The sequence below is a fragment of the Scyliorhinus torazame genome, chromosome 18 (assembly GCF_047496885.1).
Source record: "Scyliorhinus torazame isolate Kashiwa2021f chromosome 18, sScyTor2.1, whole genome shotgun sequence".
In the NCBI taxonomy this organism is placed as follows: Eukaryota; Metazoa; Chordata; class Chondrichthyes; order Carcharhiniformes; family Scyliorhinidae; genus Scyliorhinus; species Scyliorhinus torazame.
In genome coordinates this window covers 106,455,312-106,480,252 of record NC_092724.1, presented here as the reverse complement: position 1 = coordinate 106,480,252, position 24,941 = coordinate 106,455,312, and the positions used below count along the sequence as shown (strand labels likewise).

At 51.3% G+C, this 24,941-nt stretch overlaps 1 protein-coding gene across 2 annotated transcripts in view; it reads right to left on the bottom strand.

Moving 5' to 3' along the window:
• dnah9 (dynein, axonemal, heavy chain 9) overlaps nt 1–24,941 on the bottom strand; it is a 779,494-nt gene that overhangs the window by 442,480 nt on the left and 312,073 nt on the right. The window contains exons 1-3 of one of the 2 annotated variants that reach the window (XM_072483126.1): nt 11,235–11,388; nt 5,412–5,577; nt 3,864–3,966 (exon numbers count right to left, since the gene is read on the bottom strand). In XM_072483126.1, the coding sequence (XP_072339227.1) occupies nt 3,864–3,966; nt 5,412–5,577; nt 11,235–11,319 (354 nt within the window). In that variant the 5' untranslated portion in view covers nt 11,320–11,388. Of the gene's footprint in view, nt 1–3,863; nt 3,967–5,411; nt 5,578–11,234; nt 11,389–24,941 lie in introns of those variants that run through there. The other variant, XM_072483125.1, reaches the window with a different exon arrangement.

Genomic DNA, 24,941 nt, shown 5'->3' with positions numbered 1-24,941 from the left:
ATGAGGGAGCATTATCCGATTCCCAAGCGCGAAGAGACCAAATGCGAGATGGCTCGCGCCAAGCTCTTCACCAAACTTGATGCCTCGAAAGGTTTCTGGCAAATCCAGCTCGACAAATCCAGCAAGGAACTGTGTACCTTTAACACCCCCTTTGGCAGATATTGTTACAACAGGATGCCATTTGGGATCATATCAGCTTCAGAAGTGTTTCACAGGATCATGGAACAAAATGATGGAAGGCATTGAAGGTGTTCGCGTCTATGTCGATGACATAATCATTTGGTCCACCACCCCGCAGGAGCATGTCAGTCGCCTCCAGCGCGTGTTCAAACGCATACGGGAGCAGGGCCTACGCTCAACTGAGCCAAATGCTCCTTTGGTCAAGTTCCTAGGAGACCACATCTCCCAGTTGGGTGTGCGGCCGGATGCGGACAAGGTGGCTGCTATCACAGCCATGAAAACTCCAGAGGACAAGAAGGCGGTCCTCCGATTTTAGGGCATGGTCAACTTCCTAGGGAAGTTCATCCCTAACCTCGCCTCTCATACCACGGCTCTCAGGAAGACGACGGACTTCCAATGGCTTCCTGCCCACGAGCGCGAATGGAGAGAACTCAAAACCAAACTCACCACGGCCCCGGTCTTAGCTTTTTTTAATCCAGTGAAAGAGACAAAAATTTCGACCGATGCCAGCCAGTCTGGCATTGGGGCAGTGCTCCTGCAACGCGATTAGGCCTCATCATGGGCCCCCGTTGCATATGCGTCACGCGCCATGACCCCCCACGGAACAGCGCTACGCGCAGATAGAAAAGGAGTGCCTGGGCCTTTTGACCGGTGTCGTCAAGTTTCATGATTCTGTGTACAGCCTTCCCCAATTTACCTTCGAGACCGACCATCGCCCGCTGGTCAATATAATACAGAAAGTCATGAACAACATGATGCCTCGCCTCCAGCGTATTCTGCTCAAACTCCGGCGATACGACTTCCAGCTGGTACACTCCCGGGCAAAGACTTAATCATTGCCGAGCTCTCTCCAGGGCAGTCAACACTCCGTATGACCCAGCGGGATTCGTGTCAGGTTGACACCCATGTGGCATTCGCAGCCTCCAATCTACCTGCCACGGATGAACGCCTCATCCAAATTCGCCGCGAGACAGCGGCTGACCCTTTGCTACAGCGTGTCATGCGCCACCTAACTGAAGGGTGGCTCAAGGGCCAATGTCCGCAGTTCTACAACATCAGAGATGATCTGGCGGTAGTCGATGGTGTTCTCCTGAAACTGGACCGCATTGTCATCCTGCACAGCATGCGCCAGCTCGTCTTGGAACAGCTACACGAGGACCATCTTGGCATGGGCCCGAGAGGCTGTGTACTGGCCCGGCATCAATGACGACATCGCCAACACAGTGCTCAACTGCCCCACTTGTCAGCGCTTCCAGCCGGCCCAACCACGTGAAACCCTACAGCCCCATGAGTTGGTCACGTCCCCTTGGTCCAAGGTGGGCATCGACCTGTTCCACGCGCTGGGCAGGGACTATGTCTTGATTGTAGACTACTTTTCAAACTACGCGGAGGTGGTACGTTTACACGACATCACATCGTGTGCAGTCATCCGTGCCTGCAAGGACACCTTTGCTTGACACGGCATCCCACTCACTGTGATATCGGACAATGGCCCCTGCTTCGCAAACCAGGAATGGTCCAACTTTGCCAGGAGGTACAACTTTGTGCATGTGACATCCAGTCCCCTGTACCCCCAATCCAACTGCAAAGCGGCGAAGGGCATCCACATAGTCAAACGGCTCCTCTGCAAGGCTGCCGATGCTGGGTCCGATTTCTACCTCGCCCTGCTGGCCTGGCACTCGGCCCCACTGTCCACTGGCCTGTTGCCAGCCCAGCTGCTCATGGGTCACACCCTGAGGACGACGGTGCCATCCATTCACGTCCCAGACCTCGACCACGTTCCGGTCCTTCAACGAATGCAACTGTCTCGTGCACAGCACAAAGTGGCTCATGACTCCCGTGCAGCTGATCCCCCCCCTCTGGCTCCAGATGACAATGTCCGTATCCATCTTCTGGATGGTGGCTGGTCTGCAACTGCTGTGGTTCTTCGGCAGGTGGCTCCCCGCTCGTTCCTGGTTCAGCTACCGGATGGCTCCATTCTGCGCTGCAATCGACGTGCTCTTCGTCTTGTTCCGCGCTCGCGACGTGATCCTCCACCACTGCCACGCCCTCCTGTTGACCCTGACCTGGACTATGCAGAGATTCCGGTCACTCTGCATCCTCCTCACTCTGACGCAGTCCAGCCCGCTCCTCAGCCAGCGGCTCCCGACCCACCCTTGAGGCGGTCAACCAGAATTCGTCACACACCTCAGAGACTTAATTTGTGAATTTTGTGGACTTATGGACTTTCTGATTTGTTCTGTTCTTCTGTTTAATCGTTCAAGTGGTTTGTATATAGTGTTCATCTCGTTATTCTTGTGACACACTGTTTTTCAGCACCAGGCACCTTCCCATGTAAATAGCTTAGTTTTTATGTACATAGTCCTGTAAATATTACACGCACACATAGTCAGGAACATTCACCATACACTATTTATTGCCACGCAGGTACATTTTTTATAAAAGGGGGGATGTCATAATATACACCAGTATATCATGGTGCAGACACACACTGATGGACACACAGTGGGACCAATCAACATACACAACACCGCAGCCAATCACCAGTGAGAGCACACGCACTATAAAGACAGGGGGCATCAGAGTTCCCGCTCATTCGAGTTGCAGCTAGCTAGGAGAACAGAGCTCACAGCTTGCAACACAAACATTCACCATGTGCTGAGTGCATCGACTGGTTAGGACAAGGCAAAGGTCTTTAGTTAAAGCTAGTATTGTATTAACCCACAGTCTGAGTATGTTTAAACAGTTAATGATTCAATAAAATAGTGTTGCACTATTTCAAGTGTTGGTGACCTGTATGTGATCCAGAACACCCAACATATCAAGTACCTTTAAGAAATGGATGTTTAAGCAATGCACCTTTAAGAAAACAGTGATGTCAGAGAGTGGGTGGAGCTGAGCTCAGTTCAGCCATTTTGAAGTTTCAGTTTTAAGAAAAAGAGCTTGGGAGTGTCTGTGTTTGCAGTGAGCTGGATCTGCTGTGATCTCTGCCATGAAAGACTATCTCTGGATCATTTGGGTGATTTAAACTCATAATAGTAAAGCCTTTAACCTGATGTGTTTCTGTTTAAAGGTGTTAAGTCTCTCTTGGATGTTGAAAGGAATAATTGAAGGATTATTTAGTGTTGTAATATTTTCAGGGTTATCTTTGAAGTAAGGGGGTGTTAAGAGATCCAATGTTTATTTAAAAGGGTTAAGTTGAGTTCATGGAATAAACATTGTTTTGTGTTTAAAAACCATTTGTCCATAATTGCTGTATTAGATCTGGAGAACAATCCGTGTGCTCGGAAAAGCAACAAATACATTAAAGGGGGAGGTTGGTTGAACTCCATGATACATTTTGGGGTTCTGAAAAGCCTCGCCCATAACACTTCCTAAATCAGTTGTTCATAAGTAGGAAATGTCCAAACGTTGTCTGGATGATGTTTTTTCTCCGTTCTTGGGCATAGGCTGCTTAGTGTTTTGTGCTATCTTTCAGGTGCCGTGAATCATTAGGTTGGGTTTTGCAGTCGGCAATGACATTCATCGATGACCTGAAAGAAAGCTGCACACTAACATCTAACAAACTCGGCGGTGTGAGTTTCCCCTTTCCCAACCGCAGCTTAAATCTGGCGCCAAGTCAACGCAAACTCCAAGCAACTAGCAGCAGCAAACAATGTTAGAAATGAAATCCGTCGACGTACCTGTAGGCGAGGGTTGATGGTAAAACTGCCAGCTGTGGGATTCATACAGGACACATATTGCACATTGTGAATCTCTTTAAGTGAGAGCTTAGTTCGGTCATACCTGGGGAAAGATTTTTTAAAAATATTTTAATGCTGACAAGCTGCTTAACTAAATGGATTACCATAGGCTGAATAAAATAGCGGATATATTTGGAAATAACTTGCATTTATACAGTGACATTAGCTGGATTGGCCATTCTAATTGACCTTTCGTGTTGAAAGGTTAGGTGGGGTTACGGGGATAGGGCGAGGGCCTGGGTCTAGGTAGGGTTCTCTTTTGAAGGATTGGTGCAGGCTCGATGGACCGAATGGCCTCCACCCGCACTGTGGGGCTTCTATGGTTCTATGACAGGTTCAGCATGTTCCAAAAATCATTCGCTCTACATTGTGTAATCTAATTGTGTATGTACTTTTATTTCAGGTTTCCCACATCGCCAGTGTTTAGCTTCAGTTATGCTCACCACTTGATTATGAAACAGGTTGTCCTGAGGGTGCCTAATACTGGCAGTAACTATGCATTCTCCATGCACTACCTGCTTTCCCTGCCTGCTGCAAGGCGAAGTGCTCATGGAGAAGTGACCTTGCTCTGATATTCACTGCAGTGGTGAGCTTCAAATAGAACCTGAGAGTACTCATTTCATAGCTTAGCTCCTTGCCCCATGGATCCAGCAACAATTTTTAAAAAATAAAACAAACATACATTCGCATCAACAGAGCAGCCTCATCAGTACTCTTTCATATTTGCACCAAAGTGTCAATCTAGAATGCGTGCCCAAGTCATGAAGGAAGGCTCGAGACAGCATTCTGGCTGTGGCAGAATGTTGCCAAATAAACCAAGTTGACACTGGGAGGACCCACTCTGAGGAGGCGATTCTGCCAAAAACTACAATTTTTAAAAAAAAATTTAGATTACCCAATTATTTTTTCCAATTAAGGGGCAATTTAGTGTGGCCAATCCACCTACTCTGCAAATTTTTGGGTTGTGGGGGCAAAACCCATGCAGACACGGGGAGAATGTGCAAACTCCACACGGACAGTGACCCAGAGCCGGGATCGAACCTGGGACCTCAGCGCCGTGAGGCAGCTGTGCTAACCACTAGGCCACCGTGCTGCCCCAAAAACTACAAGTTGATGCAGAATAGAAATGCAAATGGCCTCTGAGCCGTATACTGAATACCGCAAACCACATCTATTTGTATGATGCTGAATATATAAATGAAGGAAAATGCCATTTATTGAACATCGGTGATCCTCACCTTAAACAATACAAACATATTTGGGCTATAAAGTTTGGTTTGGGCAGGAATGCACCATGGGTAACAGCCTGTTTTTATTTCGACTAGAAATGGAGCAGAGAATAATACAGGCTACTAATTCACCATTGCTCTTTACATGTTACTCCCCGAGTCAAATTTATGCCCCATTCATTCAATGCTCATCTCTGATACTTTTAGAGGTATTGTGTATTAAAGAAAACATTTTCTCTCATATCCAAAGAGCACCTACCAGTGATTATAATCCAAATGTTGCCTGATAAGTGTATGTGGTTGAACGGTGCCGTAAGTGTCGACTTCAGGCATGTTCATGTCATCAATAAAATATATAAGTCTCTTGGTGCCTGGGGGTCCGTAGTTCCTGCCAGCTTTCTTCTCAAGGGGCTTTTCCAGTATGGCTGCAAAAGATAAACAACAAATTTCACCATGGAAAACCATGTGCTTTGAAATCAGGAGAATCATTCAGCTGAGCTATCAACATAGCACTCGGTATCAATAGGGTTAACACTACACTCCATGTGAGAGCGAAATAACCATAGGCGTGACCCCATTGCGCCCTGGAAAGAGCTGGGTTCAACAGGTGAATCACGTGCAAACCCCAAATCGAAATCCATGCCAGGCAGGTCACCGGATTCCCTCCGCCCGAGCTGGATCTCGCCCGCCATATCAAAGAGAGGTAAGCACATTCCAAGCACTGAGTGCATTCCAATCACTCAAGCATGTGATTGCACTGCAACTAACCTCTCGTAGATGTGGTCAATGTTTGTAACACTGGGGTTTCACCACTTAGGCATCTGAACCGTGAAGGGAGATGAATGAATCAAAGCTGCAGATGGTTTGTAGAAGCTGTCAATCGCAGACCACTAGGACAAAGCTATGAATGGCTTGCAGGTAATGGATCTATGGGAACCAGACACAGGTCACAGCTGTTCTCCTTCGAGAAATGAACACGTGGTGCTTCAAGGTAAGTGTTACAACTGTAATTCTTCTCATTTGCCCTGTCTTGGCTGCTCTCAAGCTTTAAGACAGGTGTCTCTTTCCTCAGGGGAAGGTGTCTGTGTGGGGGGGGGGGTCCCTTTAGGTAGTGTGTCCCTGGAAGGGGGGGTTCTCCTATTAGAGGGGCCCCTGTGAGTGGAGGTCTCCTTAATACAAGGGTCCCTGGGAGGGTCTCCCTATTACAAGGGTCCCTGTGGGGTGTCCCCTATTACACAGGTACCGGAGGTTGGCTCCTGATTACAGGGATCCCTCTGGGGGTCTCCCTGTTACAAGGGTCCTCTGTGGGGGGGGGTCTCCCAATTATAAGGGTACCCTGTGGGGGGAGGGGGGTCTCTCTATTACAGAGGTTTCTGAGGGGGTGTATGGGGAGGGGTATGGTAGAGGGGGGTTGGGCAGGCAGAGCTCTGTGGGGGGAGTGATGGCCCTCGGTTGGGCTTGGATGGTCTCCACCAGTGTGGTCCTGGTGTGATGGACCCTGCGGTGGGCCAAGGGGGTAACTCCTTGGGGGGGGGGGGTTAACACCTGCCCACTGCGAGGTTCACCACACCAGGTCAACACTGGTAGAGACCACAAGTGATCAGCACCCTTGTGGTTCCCGGCCGCAGGGACCGGAGAATCACGGAGGGCCGGAGAATCGGGCATCGGACCTGCTAAATGGGTCATTTTGCATTCATTTACATGCTCTTACTGGCATGTGGTGTGGACCACGATTCCGGGGATCAGAGCATCACATTTGGGTTGACACCCAGCGTCGTTCCCGATTTTGCCCCGACGCCCAATTCTCCAACCCATGGGGAAATGCAATACAGACATCTCTGGACAGAGAGTTCCGCCCTATGTTTTGCCCCCTGGAGGAGAATTGCTACTGATTTATATTGCCCCTGGGAGAGCAAATCAGGGAGCAATTCACTATTCCTATAGTGAATTCCTATTATGCATGGCGAGGAATAAGTGGGATTTACGGGAGAATCCCGCTATTGGGCTACCTCCTAAATAGAGGGACCCCTCACAGACCCCCCCCGCCCCCCCCCCACCCCCCACCCAGAAAAGAACCCCTGTCTGGAAGCTAGTGAGTGGTCCAAACAGGGGCAGTGACTGAAATTATAGTTGCAGCTCTTACCTGGAAGCACCATGTGCCCATTCACAGAATGAGAACAGCTGTGACCTGTGTTTAAACCCCTCAGATCATGTAGCTGTAAACCAGTCATTCATTTCTAGTCGCTGTGATTGACAACTTCCACAAAACAGCTACAGCCTTGATCCATTCATCTCCCTTCATGTATGAGTGACTCTATAAGTGCTGAAATGCCAATGTTTACAAACTTCAATCACATCAAAGAGATCTAAGTGCATTGCAATCACACGCTTGAGTGATTAGAATGCGCTCAGTGATTGGAATGTGGTTATCTCTCTTTGATGTGGTCCTTAGTTAGGGGGTCCCTGTGGGGTTCCTATAGTTAGGAGATCCCTGGAGGGTCCCTCTAGGTAGGGGGTCCCTGTGGAGGGTTCCACTAGTTAAGGGGGGTCTCTTGTTTTTAAAAAAAATTGTCACTGGCTGGGCCAGCATTTATTAGCCATCCTTATTGCCCTTGAGGAGACAGTGACGAGTCAACCACATTGCCGCGGGTCTGGAGTCACATGTAAGCCAGACCAGATAAGGATGGCAGATTTCCTCCCCGAAAGGACATTAGTGGACGATGTTACATTCTGGTGCTTAGCCGGTAGGAATTATGCACACTGGAATGTCTAGTTCTTGGCTAGTTAAAGTATTTATTATAAGCTAATGCGTGGTACAAATAACTATGAGAAATATATTACAAACTACTAACTATAATAAATTATGCTAGAAGTACTGCAGGTATGACTATCCACTAACACAACTATCCCCCAACTCTTCAAAGTATAGAGTGATGAGGTAATTCTCCATTGTCTGATGGCTGGAGGTCACACGCAACACCATCTACATGACTGCCTATACCCATCATCACACACTAGATGGGTTTTTACAACAATGGGAATGGTTTCATGCTCATCATTAGAGTTATAATTTCAGATTTTTATTGAATTCAAATTTCATCATCTGCAGTGGTGGAATTCGAACAAGGGACCCCAGTGCATTACTCTGGGTTTCTATTGCACTAGTCCAGGGACAATACCAGTTTGCCATCACCTCATGTGGTGGGGTTCCTATAGTTAGGGGATCCCTTGGGGACCCCTCCAGTTAGAGGGTCCCTTGGAGGGTTTCTGTAGTTCGGAGGTCCCTGGGAGAGTCTCTCTATTTAGCGGGTCCCTGTGGGGTGTCCCGCTGGTTAGGGTGTCCCTGGTGGGGTTTCCCTTTTAACTGGATCCCTGGGGGTCTCCTTATTGAGGGGATCTCTGGGGTGGGGGGAACAGTGGGTGGGGGTCTGATAAAGGACGGGTGGGCACGTTCATTTTGCGGGGGAGGGGGGCAGGCCCTCGGATGGACTTTGGGTCAACTCCCTTAAGGAATTACCTCCTTTGCCCACCGCGAGGGCCACCACGTCAGGCTCACGTTTGGTGAGATCTGTTGTGATTCATGGCCACGTGATTCCCAGCCCAGAGGACCAGAGAATTATGGCGAGCCAGAAAATAGGGTGCTCGGCCTGGTAGGTGCATTAATTTACCCGACCCGCCATCCGCTGGACCTGCCGCCACACCGACTTCCCGGCAAATGCAACGCCGCCCCAATTTTGACGCCAACGTGGATGCTCCGGCCGATCGCCTAATCCGATTTTGGTGTTGGAGACCGGAGAATCCCGCTCTATATGTCTTCTAAAGCCAAAGGGGTTAAAAGCTATGCATGCTATGATGTCACTTACGGGAGGGGTTGGGTCTGATTTTAGTTTATTTTTCAGTCCTACCCTGTGTCATTTTTAGAGTTCTGCTATGGGTTCTGAGGAAAGGAGTTGTGATTCTCAGACTGACGTCTGAAAGCTTCTCTGCAAGGACTTTGTGAATAAATCTATAAGGCAGTAAGTGTTAACTTTATTAATAAGTGGCATTTGACCTGCATGCGGATTTTACCTAATTGCGATTTCAGAAGTAGATGGGAAAGTAAACTCAAATACCATTTTTATTGTTTTTTAAGGACAGTTTAGCTGTTAATTGAAAAGCTGTTTTTCCTTTGGATGTTAATAATAAAGCATGTTTTAATACAACAAAAAAGATCCCAATTTGTCAGTGAAATCAATCCTGGGGGTTAAGTGTCCTTTCCTCAGTTTACAAATTGAAAAATTGTGGGGGTTTCTCATCAGGTTTCGTAAAATAAATTGGGGGTCTGGTCCAACACCATAACACTCGAGCCCTCCTGCCCATGCACACCCTTGCCCCTGCCTGGTCTCCATCCTCCGGATCCTCAGCGGGCTCGTCCACAGCGTCCTCAGGTACATCCTTCTCATCAGAGAACACGTTGCTCAAGTTCATCCTCAGGAAGCTGCTAACCCCACTGAAGAGCCAGGTTGTGAAGGACACAGCAGACCACAGCAGTGAAGGAGATCCTCCGGAGGCTGTATGGAGAGCCCCACCGTATCTATCAAGGCAACGGAACCGCATCTTCAACAGGACAATGCATCGCTCGATGAGAGCTCGGGTCACACTGTGTGCCTCATTGCACTTGGTCTCCACAGTGGTTGTGGCCTCCGGACTGGCATCATCAACCATGACCTGAGGGGATATATCTTTTGACCCTTGCGGAGCAGTTTCGATGAGCCAAGTGGCCTAATTCTGCTCCTATGTCTTATGGTCTTATGGACCTCTAGGATCCATCCCTGTAATTTGTGGGTCCTTCGAAGATGTCAGGGATCTGTGACTGGCTGAGGATGTAGCTGTCATGCACGCTTCCTGGAAAACGGGCAGCCACACACATGAAACGCATCTGGTGGTCACACACTAGCTGGACAATGAGGGAGTGGAATGCCTTCTGGTGCCACAGGTGCAAAAAGCGACATGGGTGCAATCTGCACCTGTGACAGACCAGTTGTGTGGCCAAACCTCATTGTGCTTTTATCCTGCCGGGCTTGGTCCAGGTCAAATTGGATGTAGTCCAGAGCCTGTGCATACAGTGCATCCGTCACCTCAAGAATACACTTATACACAGATGCCTGTGAGATACCACAGAGGACCCCCATGTAGGCCAAGAAGGACCCTGTGGTCTAGAAGTTGAGGGCTGTTGTAATCTTGACGGCCACAGGGAGCAGGGATACTCCACCGCAACCTTGCACCAAGTCCGCAAGGGCATGGCGCAGGTGCTGCATAATAAGGTGGAGTCTTCAATGGCAGATGGTGTTGGACAGCTCCATGAAGGACACACGAGTCCGGTCGACCCTTGGTCTTCTTCTGCACCTTCAAGCTCCCTGCACACCAGATATGGCCTCCCTGCCCCTGATCCTGCCCTGCGGCCTCCTGGTCTTGTTCTGCAGGGTCTTCCCTTAGAACTGTCACACATTGCTGTGCTCTTCCAGTGCAGTGATTCGTAAGATAGCCAACTCCCCTGGCTCCATCCAGATGTCAATCGGAATCCTGTAACGGAGCAGAGAGAGAGTGTCGCAGCTGATGACCATCATTATACTGGAAGCAACCACTGCCAGAGCTTCACCGGCAGCGATCGCACACTCCCAGCTCAGGTGCCCTCCCATCTCCAGAACATGAGTGTCCCCGGCCTATTCATTCAGCCAATTGGATTCACCTATATACTTCCGTCTGGGTTTCCCTTCCCTTAAGCTCACTAGCACTAGAGATTCTTACAGGAAGGTCCTGTGCTCCCTTATCCCAACTGGCCAAGATCAACTGGGCGTTTATGTCTGCCTTGCAGGCGCAGCTGGATCCTAACTGGCAGACATTGTCGTCCCAGCAGAGAAGCAATCCCATTGCCTCTTGATCCCATGCCATCAAGCTTTGAGCCCTGAAACTTGAGATTTCATAACCTTGGCAGAACCATTGAATGTTAGTGATTTAAATCGCTTTCTCTGATGGTTCACGGAGCAGCGCAATTGACCGGGGGAAGTTAGCCCTTCTGGACAGCTGCTGTGTAAATGCTTACCTGGGAGGTTCTGATAGGAATTCCGCTGTACATCATTGGGGTGCCTCTCAATCCGACACTGGGGAGCCCGGAAGTTGCGGCCCATTAGTTTATGATGCTGACATGACTGAAGCAGGAGACTGGGATAATTGAAAACGTCAGCTCCTTCCTTGGCTCCTCTTTGGTGCAGGGAGAAATCAGCTGTTTTAGTTGAGCTGAAGTCAGTGGGAGGTGACATTCCATTTTGACAGGGATCAGCACACTGAGGCAGGATGTCACGTTGTGGTTGGAATATAAGGCTGTAATCGATATCCCACACATTTAGCTGCTGTTTACAGCTGTGCCTTTTAGCGGGGTGAACAGCAAAGGCCAGTTCCTCTCCAACAGGGAGGAGAAATAAAAGGCATTGTACGAATGCAAGTTCCACTTTTTCTATTTTACTCGAGTTACTGTTAGCAGTGTGATGATCGCTGCATTTTTACTGTAATGCTGCTGTTAAAATATTCTTGGGCTGTGCTTCCCCGTAACTTTTAGTTAAGATCATTTATCTTTTCTTAAAGATAACTTCTTCAAAAAAAAGCTTGGGATTTGCAGAGGCCAATTTAAAGGAATTGCATGACATGTTTCCAGGTTTTACGTTTTACTGGAACAGACTAAAAGTAACACTGACTAAATACTATTTTGTAATCAATGTACACTTAAAACTACAGAAAAGCTAACCCTAATATGACCAATAACCCCATGCTTTGGTTATATGTTCACCACACTATCCACAGAGTCACTGTCCTAAGGGAAAACACAGACACTCCCAGCATCCAATGGGATCATGTTTCTCCATTCTGTGGAGTAGTTATTTCGTGTGACTGTCTAAAGATGCTTTCCCCAATTTTCAGAGAGTTTCCAGATCCGCCACCAGCTATAAAGCCTGCTCTGAGAATTTCTCTTCCCCCCCTGGCCACATCAGGACAAATCTCCTGAATCCCTTAGATGATTCCAGGATCTGTCTCTTCAACCAGACGTTGTCTTCGATCCAACATCCTGCTTTGTTAGCTCAGAGACTCGCAGCTTCCTCCCTCTGCTGACCACCCTAACTGCCGTGCTTCTCTCCTCTCTCTCTTCTGCCAAAAGGAGGCTGAAAGGTATTGTCAGCTCAGCCACCTTTGTCTTTGTCTCCAGGTGTAAGAATTTTGCACCTTGCTCGTCAAATCTCTGGACTTGTGGTGTGGTGTGCATGTACCTTTGGATGCACTTGGGCGGGATTCTCCTGCAATCGGCGGGATGGCCCGACGTCGGCGCCAAGAACAACGCAAACCACTCCGGTGTTGGTCAACCGGAAGTTCCGGAAACCTCTGACCCGGAAGGGGCTAGCAGCGACGTGACGCCATTCTCTCCGGCGCCACCCGTCACAGACGTGCACGCCGTCATTGAGGCCGCGTGGCGTTGCAGCACAAAAGACAACACCGCCGGAGACTCGGCAAAATGGCCACCTGCCGCGCAGCGCCGAGGCTCCAGGACCAGGACATCGAGCCGCTCCTGGGTACAGTGGAGCAGAGGAGGGAGGCCCTCTCCCCCGGACACGGCCGCAGGGTCGCACCACACGCCAGCCGCCGCCTGTGGATGGAGGTGGCAGAGGCCGTTAGCGCTGTGGCCGTAACATCCAGGACAGGCAGCCAGTGCCACAAGAAGGTCAATGACCTCGTCCGGGCAGCCGGGGTGAGTACCCCCCCCCACCCAATGGATGGGTGGCACAGGCATAGGTGAAACCGACATGGCTGCACCCACCCATGCAGGCTGCATTGGCAGTATGGGATGTGAACCTCTGCCAACATACACACAACCGCTGTTCTGCAAGTATATGTCCGCCTAACACTGTTGCCCTTTACCTCTGCCACCCTCTCCCCCCCGCCCTGCCCCCCCCCCCCCCCCCCCCCCCCCCCCCCCACAGGAGAACAATGCTCATAACAACCAGGAGAGTGAGAGGACTGGAGGGGGTCCACCTGAATTGCGCCCCCTCACCGTTCATGAGGAGAGGGCCCTGGACATTGCAGGCGGACCCAAGGACCAGGAGGGTGCAGAAGCAGAGGTCGGAGGCACAGCAGCAAGTGAGACACCCCACTGCCTTCCCCACATTCCCCTCCCCCCTTGCCCCCTTCCCCCATCTTCTCTCTCCCCCATCCCCCCTTCCCCCATCCCCCCCATCTTCTCTCTCTTCCCTTCCCCCTTGCCCCCTTCTCCCATCTCCTCTCTCCCCATCCCCCCTTCCCCTGACCCCCCATCTCCTCTCTTCTCCCTTCTCCCCCTTCCCCATCTCCCCGTTCCCCCATCCCCCCTTCGGCCCCCCATCTGCGTGTCTAACCATGCATGCTGTATTGTATATTGCAGGACCAAACGTCACTCCACCCATCCCTGCGGATGCCGACCGCCCCCAGGATGTGCCATGATGCCCACAGGACAGGGAACGACCTGGGCCGTCAGGAATACGATGCCCCCACCCAGTGCCAGGATGCCCACAGGACAGGGACCGACTTGGGCCCTCGGGAATACGACGCCCCCACCCAGTGCCAGGGTGCCCACAGGGTAGGGACCGACCTGGGCCCTCAGGAATACGACGCCCCCACCCAGCCTGGGGCGCCCACGGGCCAGAGATAGACCCGGACCATCAGGCGTCCGCCGCCCCCATCTGGTGCCAGTGCGGCAACGCCGTAGGGCCACATCAGGCAGCGGGGAGGGCAGCCACATCAACAGGCCCCCGTCCCAGTCGACGCAGGAGACTGACACCTAGGACACCCACACCCAGGACATACCCACCCAGGACATACCCACCCAGGACATACCCACCCAGGGCACACCCACCCATGACAGTGACTCACAGGCCTCAACCACCCAGGACACCCACACACAGGACACGCCCACCGAGGACACCCAACGACAGGGAACTGACGGATGTGAAATGGAGGGGTGGTGTGCATGCGGGTGATGAGGTGGGGTGAGGGTGGTGGGTGGGGTGAGGGTGGTGGGTGGGGTGAGGGTGGTTGGTGGGGTGAGGGTGGTGGGTAATGGGTGGGGTGAGGGTGGTGGGTGGGGTGAGAGTGGTGGGTGATGGGTGGGATGAAGGTGGTGGGTGGGGTGAGGGTGGTGGGTGGGGTGAGAGTGGTGGGTGATGGGTGGGATGAAGGTGGTGGGTGGGGTGAGGGTGGTGGGTGGGGTGATAGTGGTGAGTGATGGGTGGGATGAAGGTGATGGGTGGGGTGAGGGTGGTGGGTGATGGGTGGGGTGAGGGTGGTGGGTGGGGTGAGAGTGGTGGGTGATGGGTGGGATGAAGGTGGTGGGTGGGGTGAGGGTGGTGGGTGGGGTGATAGTGGTGGGTGGGACGAAGGTGGTGGGTGGAGTGAGGGTGCTGGGTGGGGTGGCATACTGTGCTGTCCGTGCCCATACATGGCGATTCCCACCCCCCCTAGCCTGCGCACGGTGCAGCTATCAGCCCGTCCCGTTCCCACTGGCCCAGCCGGTGACGGTTGGCAGCCACCCGTCCCTGTCCAGCCCGTCTGTCCCGTATATTGCCCCCCATCCTCCTCATCTGGCGAGGCCTGCCCTTCGTCGTGTTGCTCCTCCCCCTCCCCATCCTCTGCCTCCATCACATAAGCCCTCTGCTGGGTTATATTGTGGAGGACGCAACAGACAACAACGATGCGGCCGACCCTCTCCGAATAGTATTGGAGGGCCCCTCCAAAGCGGTCCAGGCACCTGAAGCGCATCCTTAGCAGCCCACAGCACTTCTCAGCCACACCCCTGGTCGCTGCATGGGCATCGTTGTAGCGGTTCTCCGGGTCAGTCTGTGGCCTCCGTATAGGCATCATCAGCCATGACCGCAAGGTAACCCTTGTCGTCCAGCAACAAACCCTGCAGCCGGGGGGTTGTCCCTCGGACATGGCGGGGATGAACGATTGTGCTAATATGAACGAGTCATGCACATTGCTCGGGTACCGGATGCAGACATGCAGGATCTTCATCCGGTGGTTACAGACTACCTGAATGTTTATGGAGCAGGTCCTCTTCCTGTTCATGAACACGTCCCTGTTATCCGCTGGTGGCCGCACAGTGACGTGCATCTCATCGATCGCCCCCTGTACTCTGGGCATCCTGGCCACGGCTGTGAGTCCCGCTGCCTGGGCACCCTGCCGGTCCGCAGGGAAGTACCGGTCCGCGATGTCATACAGGGCATCGGTCACTGCACGGATGCACCGGTGCCCCGACATCTGGGAGACACCGGACAGGCTCCCACTCGGCGACTGGAATGACCCCGTGGCGTAGACGTCCAGGCCCATCGTCATCTTGACGGCCACTGGGAGAGGGCGTCCACGCCCAGTCCCACGCGGTGCCAGGTGTGCCATCAGGTGGCAGATATGGCCAACGGTTTCCTGGCTCATCCTGAGTCTCCTCCTGCATGCCCGGTCCATGAGGTCCTGGTACGACGAGCGGCGCCGGTACACACGGGACAACCTCCCTGGCATGTCCCTGCTCCAGATCCCGGAGGGTAACATGTAGAAGGGCGGGTACCACTACGGCGGCCAATATCGCTGGGTGATGCCCAAACATAACTGCCTGCAGTAAGTGGGGGTAGACGACATATCCCCTCTCCATCCCCGGCACTCACATCCCCATCCCCGGCACGCCCCTCCCCATCCCGGCACTCCCATCCCCATCCCCGGCACGCTCCTCCCCATCCCTGGCATTTCCATCCCCATCCCCGGCACGCCCCTCTCCATCCCCGGCACACCCCATCCCATCCCCGGCACGCCCCTCCCCGTCCCTGGCACTCCCCTCCCCGTCCCCGGCACTCCCCTCTCGAACGCCGGCACTCCCCTCACCGTCCCCGGAATCCCCTCACCATCCCCGGCACTCCCCTCCCCATCCCCGGCACTCCCCTCACCAACCCCGGCACTCCCCTCCCATCCCCGGCACTCCCCTCCCCATCCCCTGCACTCCCCTCCCCATCCCCGGCACCACCCTCCCCATCCCCGGCACTCCCATCCCCATTCCCGGCATTCCCCTCCCCATCCCCGGCACTCGCCTCCCCATCTCCAGCCCCGGCATTCCCATCCCCGGCATTCCCATCCGCGGCACTTCCCTCCCCATACCCGGCATTTCCACCCCCATCCTCGGCACTTCCCTCCCCATATCCGACATTCCCATCCCCATCCCCGGCAAGCCCCTCCCCATCCCCGGCACTCCCCTCCCCATCCCCGGCACTCCCCTCCCCATCTCCAGCTCTCCCCTCCCCATCCCCCTCCCCATCCCCGGCACTCCCCTCCCCATCCCCGGAACTCCCCTCCCCATCCCCGGCACACTCCTCCCCATCCCCGGCACTCCCCTCCCCATCCCCGGCACTACCCTCCCCATCACCGGCACACTCCTCCCCATCCCCGGCACTCCCCTCCCCATCCCCGGCACTCCCCTCCCCATCCCCGGCACTTCCATACCCATCCACGGCACTCCCCTCCCCATCCCCGGCACTCCCATCCCCGGCACCGACCACGATCGCCAGCACGCAACCCCGGCCCTGGGTAGCATCCTCCACCTGCACCAGCAAACCCCCCCTCAACCACGGCCGTGCAGTCTCCTCTCCGGCGGCCGCCCTACGCCGACCCCTGCCTCCGCGCTTGCCGGCGTCAGCCAGCGTGACTGGTTTACGCCGTTAATAAGCATGTTTAATTCTAGCCAGCGTGATCTGTGGTCACGTCGGCGAGACTTCGGCGGGATTTTTCTCCGGCCGGAGAATACGGCAGCCGACGTCAGGGAATCGGAGAATAATAATCTTCAACTACTGCCAACCATTACACACCTCGACAGGAGGTGATGTATTCGTCCCATGATTTTTCAGCAGTTTGAAAGGAGCAATGAACAAGGTTAGACATGTATGTAGGTTTTCCCAGTCAACAGTATTTATAAATAATCTTATCCTCAATAAGATGCTGGCTTGTGTTTCTGTTGTTGATCAATGTGCCCCCTAATTTTCTTGTGGTGCACACAACCCATTTGTAGCACTGCATGGTAACTTTAAGACTGACAAGCAGTCGCATATGCTTGTCTCTTAAAAGAACCGTCGCGAGCACATGGCCTGTTTATCACTCATGCGGCACACAAATAATTGCTATGTGTCCACGTATGAATTCCCCTAGAGGGAATATTTCCAGATGCCCTACAATGTCATACATGAGTGGCCATTTGTTCATTTATAAGCATAGACAGCAATTGTCAGCAGGTTATGCCAACATTAGAGGCATCACAGCCAGACCTGATCCTGTCCTCATTTAAGGTCCAGCATGATTTAATGAATTGTGAATGTGAACTTTGGGCATTTTGTGTACATTTTGGGAGCATTAACAAGGTAAAGGAATATACAATGAATGGTAGGACCATAAGATGTTAAGAGGATCAGAGGGACCTTGGTGTGCATGTCCATACATCTCTTGAAGACAGAGGGGCAGGTAGATAAGCTGATTAAAAAGGCGTTTGGGATACTTGCCTTTATTAGCCGAGGCATAGAATGTAAGAGCGGGGGCTTATGATGGAGCTGTATAAACCACTGGTTAAGCCATAGCTAGAACACTGTGTGCAGTTAAGGTCTCCACACTATGGAAAAGAAGTGATTGCACTCAAGCGGATACAGAGGAGATATCTCAGATGCTGCCTGGGGTGGAGCGGTTCAGCTATCAAGAGATGCTGGATAGGCTGGGGTTGTTTTTCTTGGAGCAGAGAAGGCTGAGGAGGCACCTGATTGAGATGTATAAATTTATGAGGGGCACTGATAGGGTGGATAGGAAGGAACTTTTCCCCTTAGCGGATGGCTCAATAACAAGGGGCATAGATTCAAGGTAAGGGGCAGAAGGTTTAGAGGGGAGAAAAACCTTTTTCACCCAGAGGCTGGTTGGAATCTGGCACTCACTGGCTGAAAGGGTGGCAGAGGCGGGAACCCTCATAACATATACGTTCAAGATTTCAGAAACCTTAAAAATGATCTTGTAAAGAATATTTGATGAAATGAAAAGACCCCAATTCGTTGCATTCGGAAACTTGTTGGAATAGGAAGTATTCTGGGAAATTGTTTCAGTTTTGCGGTGAAGACTGTGGTTTTTATATGGGTCCGCTCCCATTAATGCAAACTCAGTAGACACCAGCCCGTTGCAGATGATATATTCAACTTTAATTTTATTTTCCCCATTGGCTCATTCTTTATTTCCATCTCCCTATTTCATACATTGTAGCATTAATTTTCTTCCACAATTTTCACAGTTTGTTTTTGCCAAGGGCGATCTCTGCCCTATTTTGTTGTATTTTTCTCTGTCACTTTATTTTGGCATAGTAACTCAAAGTCATGGGACAATGAGGAGGATTGTGTGGTTGGGAAACTGCAGGGAGGATGTGCGACACTACAAAACAAAGAGTCAGGGCTGGAGGAATTGCTGAAGCTGGGCTCAGGAGAGGGATCACTTACTGACAGGCAGACTTTCAATCTGCTGTCTCTGGACTCACTTCCATTATTTCTGGCAGCAAAATCAATACTGAATTCTTGCTGGAACCAAAATGCATCAGTATATAAACAAAAAACAGCAAGAGCAGCCAGTTGGACTCCCCTCTCCTGCTCCATCAGTTGCTGCCATATGGAATCCCTTTCTCTTTTTCAGGGAGCCAAGGCTTCCACGGCAGTCCCACCACATGCGCTGAGTAATAGGCATTGAGAATTGATGGGAAGGGAGATTCCCCAGAGAGGATGAATACAGAGAGGAAGTTGGGCTTAAAGGAACTAGGTAGTGTGGCACAGGAATATTTGACTCGAGCATATTTGGAGAAAACGTTGCATCTACCTCATGTATCACAGCTCTTTCCATGTGCCCAAGTCAAAACAGATTGCATAAATGTGCCCTCAATAGTGGTAGGGAAATTACTGGAGAGAATTCTTCGAGACAGAATCTGCTCCCATTTGGAAGCAAGGGGTCGTATTAGCGAGAGGCAGCACGGTTTTGTGAAGGGGAGGTCGTGTCTCTCTAACTTGATAGAGTTTTTCGAGGAGGTCACAAAGATAATTGATGCAAGTAGGGCAGTGGATGTTGTCTATATGGACTTCAGTAACGCCTTTGACAAGGTCCCTCATGGCAGACTGGTACAAAAGGTGAAGTCACATGGGATCAGAGGTGAGCTGGAAAGATGGATACAGAACTGGCTAGGTTATAGAAGGCAGAGAGTAGCAATGGAAGTGTGCTTTTCTGATTGGAGGGCTGTGATTAGTGGTGTTCCGCAGGGATCAGGGCTGGGACGTTTGCTGGTCGTAGTATATGTAAATGATTTGGAGGAAAATGTAACTGGTCTGATTAATAAGTTTGCGGAAGACACAAAGATTGATGGAATTGTGGATAGCGACAAGGACTGCAGGATTTAGATTGTTTGGAGACTTGGGCGGAGAGATGGCAGATGGAGTTTAATCTGGATAAATGTGAGGTAATGCATTTTGGAAGGTCTAATGCAGGTAGGGAATATACAGTGAATGGTAGAACCCTCAAGAGTACTGAAAGGCAGAGAGATCTAGGTATACAGGTCCACAGGTCACTGAAAGGGGCAACACAGGTGGAGAAGTTAGTCAAGAATAGAGCATGCTTGCCTTCATTGGTCGGGGCATTGAGTATAAAAATTGGCAAGCCATGTTGCAGCTGTATAGAACTTTAGTTAGGCCACACTTGGAGTATAGTGTTCAATTCTGGTCGCCACACGACCAGAAGGATGTGGAGGCTTGAGAAGGGGTGTAGAAGAGATTTACCAGGATGTTGCCTGGTATGGAGGGCATTAGCTATGAGGAGAGGGTGAGTAAACTCAGTTTGTTCTCACTGGAACGACGGAGGTTGAGGGGCGACCTGATAGAGGTCAACAAAATTATGAGGGGCATAGATAGAGTGGATAGTCAGAGACTTTTTCCCAGGGTAGACGGGTCAATTACTAGGGGGCATAGGTTTAAGATGCGAGGGCCAAGGTTGAGAGGACATGTACAAGGCAAGTTTTTTACACAGAAGGTAGAAGGTGCCTGGAACTCGCTGCCGGAGGAGGTGGTGGAAGCAGGAACGATAGTGATGTTTAAGGGGCACCTTGACAAATACATGAATAGGATGGGAATAGAGGGATACGGACCCTGGAAGTGTAGAAGATTTTAGTTTAGACGGGCAGCATGGTCGGCGCAGGCTTGGAGGGCCGAAGGGCCTGTTCCTGCGCTGTACTTTTCTTTGTTCTTTGTAATACAAGTGGATGAAGGAGAAAAAGAAAAACACAAAAATAGAGCCCCTATTTACAACTTAGTAATTCTCCCAACATAACAGTGTGCGCTTTAGAAAAATAGCAATTTCCAGTCTTGTGATGACACAATGAGAGAATCGCAAGTTTTCCTCCTGTCCTTGCACCAGACAACCTGAGTCCTCCTTGTCATTATATTCCGAGTGCAGCCCTTGCATTTAGCATCACTTGGTATGTTTGTCAGTGATATGCAATTTTGCCGAGAAAAAATATTGTTTATTCAAACTTCCTTTCAGTCTCTCTAAAATTAAAGTAACATTTACAGATATACCAACTGGATGAATCACTACTTAATGAGATTCAGTGACAAGATGGTAACTGCAAAGAGAATTTTTGAACTGAATATTGAATAAATTATATCCCAACAGTACAAATGAATTGCATTAATAGCAGAGCATTTCAGATGCACTTAGGGAATGGAAATGAAAAAGTCCAGCCCACAGTGAAAGTGAGCAAGTTTGCTGGACAAGAGTTTTTTTTACATATAAAAGATTTACTCTGCGAAAGCATCTGATAATCTGTTTTCTTACATGTGTTGCCTCTTAGCTACACGGCTCGTTTAATCCTGAATATAAAAGACAACTCTGGTACATAAGAACAGGAGCTTCAATGAAGTAGATTCTTCTTCTTGTCGTAATGGTGCAGATTTTCCTGAAGATTTACCACAGTTATACCACATCTATAGTGTCTTCTTCTCGGGTCTCTGTTTGAAGGCAGGTCCGCCCAACAGCGTCACAACTCGATCATAGGAAAGGTAGGGAGAAAATGCCTGAATCCACCCTAGCTGGAACAGGGATCGAACCCCATGGCATTCTGATGCACATCGGCCCTCCAGCCTACTGAGCCAACCGAGTCCTGAGTGGTCTCAGTTGCTGTGTCAACATGCACTTTTACATGCATGTTACAGCCTAGAGCTATGAAGAATGATGGTAGAGGCTCCAAATCCTTTCTATCACATAGCTGACCAGGAATCTCTCATGCTCTCACCCCTGGTGTGTGAAAGGGTTTGAAAGTTGATGCTTGCCATGTTTGATCGTATTATGAACGCACCTTCTATAAAATCTTCAGTAGACCTGGGAAGGTGATACAAACACAGGTTTGTTCTTCAGACAAAAGTAAAGGCCTCAATGCGGCATACAGCACACAGGTTCCAGCTGAAACTGCCAAACCTGCCGGTCCCAATCCAGGCTGGCTTTTAAGTGTTCGTTTCATGAGCCCCAGCTGCTAGGCCTCTGCCCCTCATCGGGGGAGTTTGTATTCCACGAGCCCCATGGGGAGATCAATTGGGTCATCCCCGTGGATCTGGTGAGGGTTATTATACCTTCCTTGGCCATGAAATCCTGCAGTGGGACTTGAATCTGGAGCTTTGGGTTTGGAGGCAGGGACACGACCCACTATGCTACAACACCTCCAACTCGAGTATTCATCATTATTATGCACAGAAATTCCAGGAAACGCTGACAGATGATTTATGTGGTTTCTTACCACATCCCATAATTGCCTGGGACTTGTACTCTGCTGTGCTGAAAAGTTTATAGCTCCGACCCAAAAAAAATCAATGGCACTTACAAATCTGCTGAATTGATGCTATTTTAATTGCTGCAAACATTAAGACCATTACTACATGGCATTGCTGCACTCAGTATCAGTAAAGTTGCCTACATCTGAGAAATAAACTAGAAGTTAATGCTGTCTTGACCTTAAAGGAATCTGTAAGCTTGACAAATTTACTGATGAGGACTAAGAAATTTACTGAAAGCCTTTGATTAAGTAGTGAACTTTTTGACAGTCAGACATCTAATAAGCTGGTGCACAGGAGCAGTACCAGGACTGACACAGGAGCCTTTCCTAATATTCAAATTACTCTACCTCCAATTTTTAGGACAGAGTCAGGTTACAGAAGGCAGGTTGGAAAAGACCTGTCCTGTCACAATTTCTTCAGAAGATTTGCATCTGTGAAATGTTTTGACTCTGCCTTTGAACGATCTAGCATTTGCAAATCTTAAGGCCTGTATCTAACTTTAATATCAGACTATCAAAATCAAACAGAGGCCAACCAAACACGATCTCCAACCAAGAGGGTGGGTAATTATCAGATGTAGAATCTTAGATCTACTGCGTTCCTGTAGTGCAGAAGGAGGCCATTCTGCCCATTGAATCTGCACCGACCCTCTGAAAGAGCACCCTATCTAGGCCCACTGCCCCGCCCCATACCCGTAATCCCATAACCCCGCCTAAACTGCACATCTTTGGACATTAAGGGCAATTTAGCATGGCCAATCCACCTAACCTGCACATCTTTGGACTATGGGAGGAAACGGAGCACCCAGTGGAAACCCATGCAGACACAGAAAGAATGTGCAAACTCTACACAGACAGTTACCCAAGGTCGGAATTGAACCCGGGTCCCTGGCACTATGAGGCAGCAGTGCTAACCACTGAGCCACCCATGTACATGAATGTCAATCCAGCCTACCCCCAAGGAGAAGTGGGAGACAATCTTGGTCACATCCATCCCTTCAGCTTTTGCTCCTCTTTTGTGGAGGGGGAATCTGGTATCTAAGCAACATTCAGAACTAGAGCCAGATTTCAGGGGCGAGATTCTCCGACCCCCCGCCGGGTCGGTGAATCGCCGGGGGCTGGCGGGATCCCGCCCCCACCGGTTGCTGAATTCTCCGGCACCGGATATTCGGCGGGGGAGGGAATCGCTCCGCACCGTTTGGCGGGCCCCCACCCCGCGATTCTCCGGCCCGAATGGGCCAAAGTCCCGCCACTATCAACCAGCCGGCGTGGAATGAACCACCTACCTTACCGGCAGGAGCAGACGGCGCAGGCGGGCTCTGGGGTCCTGAGGGGGGGGGGGGCGCGGGGCGATCTGGCCCCGGGGGGTGCCCCCATGGTGGCCTGGTCCGCGATCGGGGCCCACCGATCGGCAGGCGGGCCTGTGCCGTGGGGGCATCGTTTTCTTCCGCGTTCGCCATGGTCTTCACTATGGCGGAAGCGGAAGAGACCCCCTTCACTGCGCTTGCGCGGGGATGCCGTGAGCGGCCGCTGACGTTCCGGAGCATGCGTCGCCCGGCAAAGTCCTTTCGGCGCCGGCCGGCGTGGCACCAAAGGCCTTTCCTGCCAGCTGGCGAGGCGGAAATCTCTCCGGCGCGGGCCTAGCCCCTCAAGGTGTGGAGGCTTGGCCCCTTTGGGGCGGCCCGATGCCAGAGTGGTTCCCGCCACTCCATTACGCTGGATTCCCCCGCCCCGCCGGGTAGGGGAGAATCCCGGCCGAGGAAAGTACATATCCAATCACGATGTGCCATTGTATATCAATGTTTCAGGGTCAGATTTTCATGGTTCCAATCGGGACCAATCGGAGGGTGGACCAGAAGATAAACGGCTGCCAAGCGTGATGGCCAAAATTCCCACCTCTGTTTCCGCCTTTGACCATTTTCCCAAGGTAAGTAGAGGGACCTGATAGCCATCCCCCACCTCCCATCCCCAATTTGAAGGAGGTCAGTGACAGTGTTGTGGTTGCATTTGGAGCCCATTCCAAGTAGTTTTTTTTAATGCCAGCGGCAGGATTTTAGAAGCTGGTAGGTTTTACACCAGTTGCATAGAGGTGTAAATCATGGAATGGAGGTGTGAAGAGTTTAAAAGATAAGTAAAATGGTTTTGTCTTCTTTACAGTTCATCATTAAATGTTGTAACATGAACTGTATGTATCTGTGTTCAGTAGGATGAATTATGACGGTATTGTATTGGAAGATTTCATTAAACAAAGTGCATTTGTCAGATTGTAACTTTTGCCAATTGATCAGCTGTCAAGTAAAGGATCAACATTGTAAATGTGGAAAACTCTTCAGATTAGTTAAAAAATGATCCAATTGATAAAAAAGGTAGAGTACATTTCACATCATTGAAACAATAGCCTATTATAAGAATAAGGGGCGACATTCTCCGGAAACGGCGCGATGTCCGCCGACTGGCGCCCAAAACGGCGCAAATCAGTCGCCAGCACGCCGCCCCAAAGGTGCGGAATGCTCCGCATCTTTGGGGGCCGAGCCCCAACCTTAAGGGGCTAGGTCGGCGCCGGACGAATTTCCGCCCCGCCAGCTGGCGGAAAAGGCCTTTGGTGCCCCGCCAGCTGGCGCGGAATTGACATCTCCAGGCGGCGCATGCGCGGGAGCGTCAGCGGCCGTTGACGGCATTCCCGCGCATGCGCCGTGGAGGGAGTCTCTTCTGCCTCCGCCATGGTGGAGACCGTGGCGGAGGCGGAAGGGAAAGAGTGCCCCCACGGCACAGGCCCGCCCGCGGATCGGCGGGCCCCGATCGCGGGCCAGGCCACCGTGGGGGCACCCCCCGGGGCCAGATCGCCCCTGCGCCCCCCCCCCAGGACCCCGG